The sequence below is a fragment of the Neofelis nebulosa genome, chromosome 8 (assembly GCF_028018385.1).
Source record: "Neofelis nebulosa isolate mNeoNeb1 chromosome 8, mNeoNeb1.pri, whole genome shotgun sequence".
Lineage (NCBI taxonomy): Eukaryota > Metazoa > Chordata > Mammalia > Carnivora > Felidae > Neofelis > Neofelis nebulosa.
Genome location: NC_080789.1, coordinates 106,964,200 through 106,977,545, shown reverse-complemented (window position 1 = coordinate 106,977,545; position 13,346 = coordinate 106,964,200). Strand labels below are relative to the sequence as shown.

Here is a 13,346-nt window from a genome sequence, read left to right as displayed (position 1 = left end):
ACACACCCACAGAGAGCTATGCAGTTAGGCATGTGCTCACACACACACACACACACGCGCGTGCACACACACATGCCCTGCCAGCAGCCCTCCAGCCCTCCTCTTCAGATGCCAACAGTCAGCACAGTGAGATGCCTGGCAGGTCCCAGAAGCCCCCAATGGACAGATGTACAGGGGCACCTCCAGCCTAGAAGGGAGGTCTAAGGAAAACCCTGAAGGGCAACCTCTACCCCAAGACTTTTTCTATACCCAGAACCACAAGGGTGCTGGAGACCCAATCCAGGCCTCCGCTCTGCTCTTTCCAGCTTTCTGCAAGGAGACAGGTGGCAGAGAATCCCTCTCACCCAAGCCCAGGCCCTATGTCCACATGAACCTCCTCCCCTCTTTCAAGCAGGTTCTCCTTTTCCACCCCACTTACCCCTCCCTGACCTCAGTGTCACCCCCATGGTGAGCCGAGGAGTTGACCAGCAAGCACCCATCAGTGGAGACAGTGGCCTGGAGCAGGTCCTGATGCCCCATCCCGACTTAGACAATGTCACCTGTACAAGGCAAGTCAGGCAAGTTGCCACAATGCAGACCCATAGGCATCATCTTTCGAGGTGGCAGGGCACTGTTGACCCCAGTATCTCTGGAGATATGTGATGAAAACAAAATCCCCCAGGCCCATGGGTGGGGGATGGGGGCTTCACCTGTGCTCCCTAGGGAGCTGGCCCTGCCTCCGTGGGCACCATGGAAGTGACCGTTAGGGAGATTTGGGGCTAGAACCCAGCACTTCCTGGCTCCTTGGCCCTTTGCCCACAAGCACACTTCCAACCAAAGAACCCCTTCCTACCCCCAGAAGTATCTAGCCTCATCAGGAAAGGGGGTGACCTACATTAGGAGAGCAGCTGCTGCAGCAGGCACTGGCCGGCTGCTGGAATAAATTTACACTGTCTGAGAGGGAAGTCCCACCCAGGATGGAGAATGAGGGACAGAAGAGAGCAGGGAGGTCCTGCCAGAAAGATCTATCTCCAAGTCCTACAGCTTCCTGGCTCTGGATGCCAGACCTGCTCCTAATCATCATGGGACTCACTGTCCCAGTCCCAGAGACAGAGACACCAGAGAGAGGGGCTGGGCCCCAGCAGGAAACCCCTGCCTCCTTTGCCAGCCTGTGCCGAGAGAACCAGGATTGGAGGATGGGGCCAAGGAGCTACAAGCAATCAGACGGAGAACCCCTGAGAACCCTTTGCTACTCGGCATGGTCCATGGGCCTCACCTAGGCATTTCTTAGATGTGGAATCTCAGGCCCCACCCTGGTCCAAATGAATTAGAATCTGAATTTTAACAAGATCCCAAGTTTGAGAAGCACAAGACGAGATTGCTTCTCCCCCAGCAGGCCCCGGCACCTCCCAGGAGGCCATGCCAGTCAGTCTCTGGAAGCCAGGCCCCATCTCGGAAGCGTCAGTGACCTGGCCGAGTGGGGAGGATACTGACACTGGCACCCCCTTCAAAAAGCCTCTGTATGGGAAGAAGCGATGACCATAGCCACAAACGTCTGTGTATAGTGTCCTTAGTCCTCATAACAACTCTCTGAGGTTGGTATTACTATTAACACCATTTTTGCAGATGGGGGAAACTAAGGCAAAGGAAATTAAGTAATTTGCCTCTGGATAGGCCCTGGAAGAATGAATACAGCTTTGGGTTCAAGCAATCTGGTGACAAAGCTACTAACTCAGCTGCCTTTATAGGCTTCTCGGGCTGTTCTGTTCCTGGTCTGTTTACACACGGAGGTTCTGGGTATAAGAAGGAAAAGGCAGAAAAGGGAGACGCAACCTTTCACTTATACAGTACTTCACAGTTTACACAGCATTCCCTCACCCACTGTCTCACTGGATCTGAGGAGGCAGAGGTTCTGATGCCCCTCCTCCTGATGAAGAAACAGGGTCTGTGAGGTCCTGGACTCAGACACAAGCCCGGTCTCCCCCTCCCAGCCCCTCCTTCCAGTAACATCATAGATGTAGGGAGAAGCCCCAGGTGGCCAAGATCTTAGGAAAGGAAGGGAAGGGGGCTTTCTAGAAACCTTCCGGCAGAAGGTTGGGTGCTGAGGTGAGGAGGGTAGGCTGGGAGCTCCAGGGAAGCCAGGGGTGGAGGGTAGTGATAGAATGAGAGGCAGCAATAAGAGCAGAAGGTTCCACGTGCTCCTGCTGAGCTGAGTGGGTGCAGCATCCCCTGGAGACTGGGAGTGGGGGCTGCTTCCCGGGTGGGGAACCTCACCTCAGCCCCCTGGGCGAGGAGCAGCCAGCCAGAGCCCCCAAATCCGAGTGCTCAGGTTAGGTCGGTGCAGAGCCATGGCCTTTCTGTGCTTCTGCCCCTTCAATTCCTCCTACAGACAGAGATAATCCTCCAAATGGAGCTGCCTCAGACCCCAGCTAGAAATCTCCAGCACACCCACCAGCAGCCTGGTGTCCACACCCTTCCCCTGATGCCTCTGTCACGTCCATCTCCCTAAGTCAAGTGTCCAAACCATACAACCGCTTAATGCCTATTGTACCTCAACCCAGGGTTCCTGACTCCTGGGACATCATGCTGTCCCTGCCATTCACCTCCACTGGTATCTCTCCCTTTGGTCAAGTATCCCTAGTTGAGGACAAGGCTTCTGCACGCCCTCAGCATTCAAGACTCACAGGACTTACAAGCAGAAAGGGACTTCGTAGTCGCCTGTGCACCCACTTCACTCTGCAGAAAGGTGAAGGTCACAGGCGGGTGAGAGGCACCAAGAGGGTGAGAGGCACCTGCACCGCAGGGCGGCCTGAGCTGAGCCCTGTTTGGTGGGGACTGTGCAGGGCTGGGCTCTGCACCTGCTGCCTCCAGTCTGGCCATCTGGGCCCTTCCAAGAGACATTCTCAGTCTCTTCCTGCCTGTCACCCCCATAACATACACTGCCCAGGCAGCACGGAAGCAGGTTTTTTTTAATCTATCTGTACTTGGAACAGGCAAACCTTCCTGGTTCATTTCAAAATGCATACCCCATTCTCACCCCCAGCTTCCTGCATCCTGGTTTCCTTGTTGAATATTCCTGATCCCAAACAGATCCTCTGCTAATCAGAACAGAAACGCCCCCTGAGTCGTTCCTCACCGGAGCCCCTCTCCGTTGTGAACAAACTAAGCATGTTCATTGAGGTCATGGATCTGGGTTCAGGCCATGGCCTTGGGTCCATCGAGGTCATGGATCTGGGCTCAGGCCATGGCCTTGGGTCGGGGCGGTTGGGGGTGGGGAGGGGGACAGAAGAGGCTTGATCTGGGTAGAAGGAGGGAGAACCCGAGAAGAGAGACTGCCTCTGCTCCAAGTCCTTCCTCCCCAGACACCCCAACATTACATAAAGGCCCTCCCCTGCCTCCTCCCCATGATACCCATTCCACCAAAAACAGCCCAGTAGGGCCCCTTGGTTTTAGTGCCTAGGAAATGGGAATAAGGTTTGCTTATCTGGGCCCCAGACACAGCTTCCAGCCAAACCCCAAAGAAACCAGATCGGTTGCTTAAGAAACCTCCCTCCTTCTCCTGCCACCCCCAGGCTGGCTTTCCTGGGCTCCCTCTTTTGGCAGTGCCCGAGACTGAGACTGTGGCAGCAGGGAGGTGGGGTGGGAAGAGCAGGAAGCTGCTTCGGGTTTCCCTCCTGCTGGACTTCCCCCGCCCCCTCCACGTGCTCAGCCTCCCCTCCCCTCCCCCAGCCTATGTAGTTATCTAAGCTGCTGAGTGTCAATCTGAGTCATGCCAAGGCAATGCCCAATGCGCCCTGACAGCCAGGTGCCACCCTCACCATCATCCCCAGAAACTCTGAAAAGCTTAGCTCAAGGAAAAGACAAAGCAGTCACTGGAACTGAACTGGGTGGTCTGGACTCCTGGTCAGACTACCCTCCCTGCATTGTCAAAATGGGCCTCGGGGCTGCTGAGAGCAGCTTTCCTGATACAACTCAGGGTGTCCATGCCCCACTGGGTTGGGAAACCAGGTAGGAATGGCTTGGCCATATACCACCCGCTCCCCCTAAGCTGAGTCCACAATTCCCACCATGGCATAAGGCTTCTGAACCCATTTATGGATAGAGGACCTGCACCCCGAGCGAATTCTCACAAGCCTAGATCCACCCCCTGCCCCTGGGACCCTGGAGGGCTGGGAGCAAGGCCTCAGGCTGGCCAAGGAAGAGCTGCAAGGCTTTTCTCCATCGTCCACTCCCAGCCACGCCCCCACCAGGGAGGCTTCCCCCACAGCCGCGTGGACCCATGTCCATGTAGGGAAGAGCTCCACTGCACCCTGTACAAGGACAGCTTCCTGAAGGCCGACAATCCCGTGCTGAGGGCATCCTGCAGAGAGGCTGCCCCAGGTCTATTCCCAGACCTCAAACAGCATAGTCCTCCAGCCTGCCATCCCCCCCCCACCCCCGCCCACCAAGCTGTCCTCTGTACCAGCCCTGTCACCAGCATCCCTTTCCATAGCACCCAAGCTCCTCAGGCTGTGTGCACGAGCCGGGCAGGCAGACAGCACAGGGCTCTGGGCTGGCACTCCCCGTGCTGCAGGGATTGGTTTCTCTGCCCCCCAGGGCCTGTCATCTGGCACTGGCACTGCCCTCCTCTCCCCTCCCCTTCCCCAGCTGCCCCCTCCCCAGCAGAATCCCAGCTCACCTCCCCAATGTTGTGATGTCAGAGTACCCCTGGGTCCTGTATCTTTGGGTCACCCAGATGTCCGGTACTGAGCACTTCCCCAACCCCAGCCATCGCTCCCAGGCAGCAGGCAACAGCCACTGTCTGTGCAGGGCCAGGAGACCCAGCAAAGATGGGCCCTGTTCCCTGTGACCCAGCCACCCTGCAGCCCCACCGGCCCTTCATTCCTTCTCTCCAGAGGACAGCACTCACCTTTCTTCACCCTGACTGCAAGCTCCTTAATTCAAGTAGCTCTTAGCCGTCCAGCGAGCCCCTCCTGGGATTCCTGGAGAAATCCAGACAGCACTGCCCAGCGGAGCGCTGGGGGCACTGAGTCTCCAGTCGCCCAGCCGGCCGGGAGCAGGGACCTGGCACGCAGCGCACAGCACGGGGAAGAAGGAATGCCTGCCGCAGCTGCCAGGGGGACGGGGCTGCTGGGTCAATAGCAAATTGAGAAGGAAAGAGGGAGGGACAGAGGGAGACCGATAGGAAAGGGGAAGAAAGGGAGAGGAGGAGAGCGCGCGCGTGTGCGCGCGAGCGAAGAGACGGAGCAATGGAGTGACAGCTGGGGGTACATCTGTGATGACAGCGACAGTAGCACACACAGGCGCGCACGCACAGGCGCACACACACCGGAGGCGCTTGCGGCCAGAGGGCAGCGCTCACCCTTGAAATGCTCACATTTCGGTGGAAAAAAGCACCTATGGATTAACCGCTTCCAACTCGAAAGGAGGAAAGCTGTTGAAAGCCCTTGTACCCTGTACCTCCATCTTCCTTCCCCAATGTCCTCCAAGCTCTCCCTGCCCCGACCACCGCCCCCCTCTCCTGTCTCTCCCCTTCCCTTTGGAGAAAGAGGGCCAGGACCCAGAGGGCAGAGAGGCCCCTAGGAGGCTGGGTCTGTCTCCCGTTCAGAGATCTGCAGGGCAGTATCTTCCATCCTGCCTGTGGAAAAGGAAAAACTAAACCCTTTTCCTGGTCAAAGGGTGATTTATTCCAGAGAGGGTCATTGGAGGGGTGCACAGGACAGCCCATATGCCTGGCAGTCCTCCAGAAAGGGGCCCTGAGCCACACAGAGCTAGTGTCATGGTCGCACATAGATCACTGAGCTTCAGTGACCCCAGACCAGGGCTATTTAAGGAAGTAAAATGCCAGGGCTGACAGGCTGGGAGCTAAGGGGACTGGAGCTGGTTGACAGGTTGTCTGTAGTGCCCTGGGGTGAGCCCTGGAGGAACCAGGGGTAAATGCAGCCCCGCCCCATCTGACTTGGCTTCTTTAGGCTCCTTGTTCTTATCTAGATGAGGTAGGCTTGCAGAAGGGAAGAGACTGGTATTCAAGAACTCAGAGGCCTGGTTGCTAACCAATCAGGACAAAGAAGTTGAGGAAATTGATATTCCAAGAGATGGCAAGTGTCTGATCCAAAGGCAAAAGACACCAGCAACTAAGCCAGAGGAGGAGTCCCAGCCTGGGGCACAGACCCCTAAGTGACCCTTCCTTGCATCTCTTAAAATCTGCCTGACAAGCAGATGGCATGGCATGTTGATAATATATGTCAGGGGTATCCCGGTGTCCCTCTTCCATTTTACCTGTGTTCCTTGGGGGATTCACCATCAGGACTGGGGCAGGGGTGGGGGTCAGGTTGAGAAACCCCCAAGATGCCTCTGACAGATGCTCCTGCACCATCTTTTTTGTCTGCCCTGCTGCACAACACAGCAGCAGAGGCTCAGACCACTGTTCCAGGAGGAAAGAGGGCATCTTCTACCTGGGAATTCACCTACACAGAGGTCAAGTGCATCCTATTCTTCAGGCTAACTGCACCCACTTACCTCTAAACAGATCTTGGCTCTCCCAGCTCCTTCCCTGAGTCTGAAACACCCTCCGTCCCCATGGGTAGCCTCCCCCTTCTTAAAAGCTCAGCCAGAAAGTCACCACCTTTACCAAGTTTCCCTGTCCGGTCCACAGACTTGACCTTCTCCAATCTATGGCCTTTCTTTGGGGCACCCTTGCGGTTCATATCACAGAAAATGTACAGCAGCTTTCTGTGGGATGGCTTATCTTCTTTCGTGTACTATGAGCTGTACCAGAAAATGGACTCTGCCTCTCCCACACCCCAGTACATTCTTGTCAGCTGAATCAGGGCTAGAAGGGAAGAAAGAGCCCAAGCCTAGGCATCAAGAGACCCAGAGTCTAGACTCTGCTGCTCATTAACTAGCTATTAGCTAGTTAATGAACCCGACAGCCCTGGGCCTTATTTTCCTGCTCTATAGAATGAGGAGGGAGAATGATTGAGATCTTGGGTCTCCCTTCTGTTACTGGCACTCTATGACCTTGAGCATCTGCTGGAAAACCAGCCTGTAGGGTAAAAGATGGGCCCCTCCTAATCTCACAGCTCTTGATCAGTTAAACGCTCTCCAGGCTGAGTTATCAAGGCAGAGGTGGGGGGAAGGACAAAGTAGCTATGAGAGCTAGGGGGTAAAGTGTGGAGGTGCTGGGAGAATGGCTCCCAACAGGGATCATTTCTGTGTGTGTGTGTGTGCACAGCTGCTTTGTTTTGCCATCTGTAATGACAAAGCAGCACTGAGGTGACAGCCAGGACCCCGAGCAGATAGGTACATCTTGATAAGCCATCTGCTGCCTGTGGCCTTATTGAGGCTTTTTGTTAGGTTGTCTGACAGTTAAGGGAATGTTAAAGAAAAGCTGCTTCGGAGGAAGGCACAAGATCATTGTGGAGGAGAGATCCTTGTGCAGAAGCAGGGGAGAGAGGAAAGGCAGGAGGAGGCCAGGGGAAGGAGAAGAACAGGCACGGCTAGGGGCAGGAGGAAGGAGCATCATTTCTCTGCTTCTGTCAGGTTGTAGTGGGACCTGGGGTCCAACGTCTGTCTCTGAAACAAGGACCAATCACGCACAGAAAAGAGGGGGTCTCTTAATAAGCCACTGGGGGTGGCAGCCCAGAGAGGCCAGTGCTGCACATTCCCATGGCCCCTTTGCTTGGATTTCTCTTCACCACTAGTTCTGTGCCTGCCTGCAAACATAATACCATGAAGTATTATCTCCTGCACACAGCAGGCTTATAGGAGACACTAGGAGGGGGGTGACCCCCTGGTGCTCCCCTGAGATGGGGGTCCAGTGAGGTTCTGACAATAGCCGACCACCTGAGCAAGCAGAACAGGGACCCAAGGGCCACCTTGGCAGGTTTCCCAGGAGAGAAGCCTGGACTCTCGCAGTGTCTGGGGTGGAAAAGTACAGTTTGGGTTATAAGGCAGGAATTGAACAGGATTTGAAATGATGAACAGCAGAACAGACGATTTGTTGTTGAAGATGCTCCCGTGATCCTCACTACCTCCCCCACTCTATACCAGCCCCTGCTGTCAGAATCTAGCAGATCCTACCATGAGGAAGCTCTTTTTGTCTCCCCTAAAGTCCCTGTTTCTTAGTGGGCTCCCTCTTAGGCCTTCAGGGGAATCAGAGCACAGCTAAACCTCTAGGGTCTCAAGTCCAGATCTGTAAGAGGCCAGGATCCATATGGGAGGAAGGAGCTCAGCTCAGTCCTAAGCCCTAAAGGTAAGGGATGAGATGGCAAGATCTTGTAGAATTTGCTTCCCAGTCAAGTGGCTGACTCAATGGAATTCACAAATATTTACTTAGTTCAAAAAATAGTTATGGTGGGGAGCCTGGGTGGCTCAGTCAGTTAAGCATCTGACTCTTGGTTTCAGCTCAGGTCATGATCTCATGGTTTATGAGTTCGAGCCCTGCGTCGGGCTCTGCACTGACAGTGCAGAGCCTGCTTGGGATTCTCTCTCTGTCCTTCTCACTCTGCCCCTCCCCTGCTCTCTCTCTCTCTCTCTCTCAAGAATAAATAAAATTTTTAAAAACTTAAAAAAATGTTTATGGACTGGCGCCTGGGTGGCTCAGTTGGTTAGGCTTCCTACTTTGGCTCAGGTCATGATCTTGTGGTTCTGTAATTTGAGCCCCACATTGGGCTCTGTGCTGACAGCTTGGAGCCTGGAGCCTGCTTTGGATTCTGTGTCTCCCTCTTTCTCTGCCCCTCCCCTGCTTGTGTTCTCTCTCTCTCTCTCTCTCCCTCTCAAAAATAAAACATTTAAAAAAATTTTTTTAATGTTTATGGAGCCCCACAGTATGTTAAGTATTATACTAGGTGCAGGGATCAGAACTCACTCCCTCTTCCCTACTTTTAGCCCCCATGCTAATAAGGTGAGGCAGGCAATAAATAGGAATAAAATAAATCTGTTGCTAAGAAACTAAAATGATGAAATAGAGAGTGGAGGGTGAAGGAGTGGTCTGCTCTGTCTGGAGAGGTCAGAGAAAGCCTCTCTAGGAGGCAATGTTTGGGCTGAGATCTGATGATGAGAAGGAGCCAGCCATGTAAAGTTCTAGGGGAAGAGCATTCCAGGAAGGAAGCACAGCTTTGATGCACAGCCATTTAAGGGAGAAGATGATTCAGGTTGAAATCAGAGAGAATGGCAGGGCAGGCTCCTGTGGGGCTTTGAGGCCATATTACAGAGGAGTTTAGATTTTGTTCCAAAAACAGTGGAAAGGCATTGGAAGATTTTAAGCAAGGGAGTGACATGACTTGATCTTCAGAAAGATCATTGCTATGGCTATTGGGGAACGGAGGGCAGAGAGGCAGGGAGACTGCTTAGGGATCTAGCACATTAATCCAAGTGAGGGATGTTGGTCTGGCCCAGGGTGGTAGCAGCAGAGTAGACAGACTTACAGTGTTTTGGAATAAGGGCTGCCGAACTTGGATGGAAGAAGGGAACATGAGAACGATTAAGTGGAATATGCCCCAAATGGAAAAGTCTCAAGGAAGGTCACATTTGGGGGAGGAAAAGCCAGAGTTCAGTTGTGAACATGTGAAGTTTGAAATGCTTCTTGGTGACCCAAGTGGAGATGTAGGCAGTTGGAATGTCCTCAGTTCTGCAAAGGACACCCAGATGCAAAGGACCTGGAGCTCACCTTAGAAGAGCTTCTGGTCCAGTTGTGAGACGGAACCTAGGGGAGAGACAATCTGCTTGGTTCCCCACTCCTCCCATTTCTAGCCAAGAGCCTCAAAAACCTGTTTCATTAGGGAAAAACTAACTCCCACCTTCTCAAGCCTCTCTATGTTAGAATCACAGAATTTCTTCTGGCTCTGGAATGTCATAATTCCATGAGAATTGGCTCTGAGCAGGCAGGTAGAAAGTCAGGGTCTTCCTCTAGGAATCATCTGAAATCTCTTTGACTATGGAAGCCAAGGACAAGGGTCAGTGGCCCAAAGATCTGATCATTCTAAGCATTAGTGTGACTCCTCTCTGACAATTTTTTTTTAATTTTTTTTAATGTTTATTTATTTTTGAGACAGAGAGAGACAGAGCATGAATGGAGGAGGGTCAGAGAGAGGGAGACACAGAATCTGAAACAGGCTGCAGGCTCTGAGCTGTCAGCACAGAGCCCGACGCGGGGCTCGAACTCACGGACTGCGAGATCATGACCTGAGCCGAAGTCGGCCGCTTAACCGACTGAGCCACCCAGGCGCCCCCTCTCTGACAATTTTTAGAAAGTTTCTTCCTTCACTCAGCTTTCTTTTGTTGGTGAAAGAAATGGTCTAAAATGAATATCATGGGTGGTCTTAAAAGGAAGAAAGGGAGAGAGTAAGAAGTCACCTGCAAGTTTAGAGGGAAGCATGGAAGGGAGGATAGGGTGTGGTCACCAGCACTGGACTCTCCAGCACAAGCCTCATGTGTTGATCATGTGCTGTGTCAGTGCATCTCTCGTCTTTGTCATGACCAAGAAGTGGGTGTGCCTGCGCCCTTCCCACCCCTCCTCTTAGTCATCAGACCTTGCAGCCCAAAGAAGTGCACAAAGAACTCAAATGTTCCCATATCACAGAACCTGTTCCAGAAGGCTAGCCAAAGTTCCAGCCACAGAAGTACCATGAGACTCCAAAGGAGGGGAGGGGCTTCTCGGGGCCTTGGTTTCATCATCTGTAAATTCATGTATCTAGAATTGCATTGTCCAGTATGGTGGCCATCAGCCACATGTAGCTATTTAAATTTAATTAAAATTACATTAAAAATCTAAAATTCAGGCCCTCAGTCATACCAGCCACATTTCAAGGGCTCAATAGCCACATGTGTCTAGTGGCTACTGTATGAAACAGTGCAGGTCTAGAACAGAAAGTTCAATCAGATAGTATTGCTTTACAACAGTGGTTCCCAAAATATGGTCTCTGGGCCAGTAACATCAACATCATCTAGAAACACTTTAGAATTGCAAATTCTCAGGCCTCACCCCAGACATACTAAATGAGAGACTCTAGGGACAGGGGAAAACCTTCCAGATGATTCTAATGCATGCCAAAGTTTGAGAACCAAGGCTCTAGTGTAAAATAATATTCTCCTCCATTATCTGTTTGAGCCTCAACAATCTTATACTCATTCTGCCTTCCTAGGGCGAGTATAATCATGGCTCATTTTGTAACTGAAGAAACAAATCCAAAGATCACAGCCTTGGCAAACCCAGGGCCAGAACTCTGGCCCCTTGACCCTTCCTTGTCTCATTTTTTTTTTTCATAATATTTGTCTAGGATCATTCCATATTGAAAAAACAAAAAAATACAATTCTGTATCTCTGTACCATTCTAGAACTCTAGCCCATTTAGAAGAGCCTGTTGCTGAGTTTTGGCAAGTCAGAATGGTCACAATGGAAGATCTCTCCAATGAGTGGTCATTGGGGTGCCTAGAATGTCTCATGAATATAGTATAACAGTCAGGAGCTCAGATCCACGCCCACTGTGCTGATGAGGGGACCGCAGCCTCAGGTGGGAGAGTGCTTGACTAGAGAACAGTTAAGAGCCTTAGGAACAGACCCAGCTGAGTCCCGGTTCTGCCTTTAGGGGCTGAATGACTTAGGCAAGCACATCACCTCTGCAAGCCTCCATTTCCTCAGCTGTGAAGTCCGAATAAGAATAGAACTGGTCCGCTGTGTGGATGAAATAAGCTCATGGATGTGAAGGTGACTGGCACTCAAAATTTTCAATATTATTATACCAGACAGTAGGAAGTCGACCTAGTTTTTTTATTCCTTTTCTTTTCAATATAACCTGCCTTTTTGTTATGTTCTCTGACCTCAGATTTCTCTTAGCATGTGAGCTCCAGCTCGCATCCTCTGAGCCTATTTGGGAACCAAAGAGGCACAGGTGGCCCTTGGACGTGGCATCATCAAGAGTAGCTTTTGCCGGTTGGTAGCATCTCTAGTTTTCTGGAACCTACTTGGGTAAACCTGATCGTACCTTTCAGCAAGGAAAGAGACTTCTTACAAAGTGGGGGGAGACCCTGAGCAGGAATGGGGTACAAGACAGGCTAAGTCAGACTTGAAATCTAGAAAGCTTCATGAAGGGTGCTGAATTCCAGTCTCAGCCTACCACTTCTGGTCCGATGACCTTGAACAAATGGCTCAGTCTCTCTGCCGGTTTTTCCATCTGTGGGAAAAGGGAGAATGATGTGCCTAGTGCACTTGCCTCAATTTTCCCAAGATCAGAGGAGAGTGCTGTCCTCATTGTTCTGTAGAACCTGGGACTCATCTTTCTCTTGAGCATTTTCTGGTGTTGCCTGCTGTGGAGAGACAGAAGCCACCAGCCGGTCTGCTTTTCTCCCCACTCCCACTCCACAGGAGCCTCAGCTCTCGAGCACACTGCCATCTGACTCAGCTCGATGCTACCTCTCCCCTCAGTTCCTGCTGATGCACCTCCTCTCTCTGACTTGGATCTATTTTTTTCTCTCACTGTCTCTTCCCTCCCACCAACCCCCTCCCCAAAAAACACGCCCATGGTCTTGCCCTCCCTCTTCCCACTTCCTTGTAGCGGTGGGAGTCCAAATGAGGCTGGAGTTCCTACAACGCACGTTCTGGGCAGCGACCCGGCAGGTGGGTGTGAAGGTGCCAGGTCAGGGCCAGAGGATTGGCCGACACCTTGGGATGAGGAGGGCCCGCTCCCCCGGGGCAGCCCCCACCGCCTCTTGGCCCACCTCCTGGGCCCTCAGTCCACTGTCCCAGATCCCTTCCTTCTCTGCCTGGCTCTGCCTGGCTGTCTTCCTTCTCTGCCTGCACCTCAGCCTGTGGACTCCTGACCTTCCTCACCAGGGGCTCTGTCTCAGCTCAGACCCAGAGAAAGGGCAGGACACAATGCTCCCACCTGCCCTGCCCCATCAGGCAGAGGAGAGAGCACCCCTCGTCCCTCCAGCCAAGACCCAGGCTTTGACTGCTGTCCATCCTGTGCTTCCCACTCCACCCCATCCTTCCCCACCTCTGCTCTTCCTCCCCGGAGCCTGGAGCCCACGCACTGGGCTCTTCCCCACTTCCTGGGTCTCCTCACTGTCTTCCTCAAGCTCCTCTGGCCAGAATCTTCCCCTCTGTGCCATGGCCCCCCCATCTGCGTGTTGCTGCATCCTCCCTTTGAGCGGGTTTAGGAAACCACAGAATGAAGATGGAAGGGATGGGAGGGGAAGGGGCACCAGCCCCATAACCTAGCAGCACCCTTCACATCAGGTGGGATCACAAAGAACAGGAGCCTCTGAAGCCACCCCATGAGGCTTCCAATGCTGCCCTCACACATGGGCTGCAGTGGCCATGGCCCCTCAGACAAGGCTGAACCCGCCAGCAAGGGCCTGCTTCTCCT

The 13,346-nt window shown here is 52.8% G+C and overlaps 1 protein-coding gene across 5 annotated transcripts in view; it reads left to right on the top strand.

Annotated features, from left to right (window-relative positions):
- CACNA2D4 (calcium voltage-gated channel auxiliary subunit alpha2delta 4) overlaps nt 1–13,346 on the top strand; it is a 113,095-nt gene that overhangs the window by 83,936 nt on the left and 15,813 nt on the right. For all 5 annotated transcript variants that reach the window (XR_009265983.1, XR_009265982.1, XR_009265981.1 and 2 more), the window contains one exon: nt 12,534–12,595. Coding sequence is in view for 1 of the 5 variants with exons in the window: in XM_058744169.1 (XP_058600152.1) it covers nt 12,534–12,595 (62 nt within the window). In the remaining 4 variants the exon portion in view is untranslated. The remainder of the gene's footprint in view (nt 1–12,533; nt 12,596–13,346) is intronic.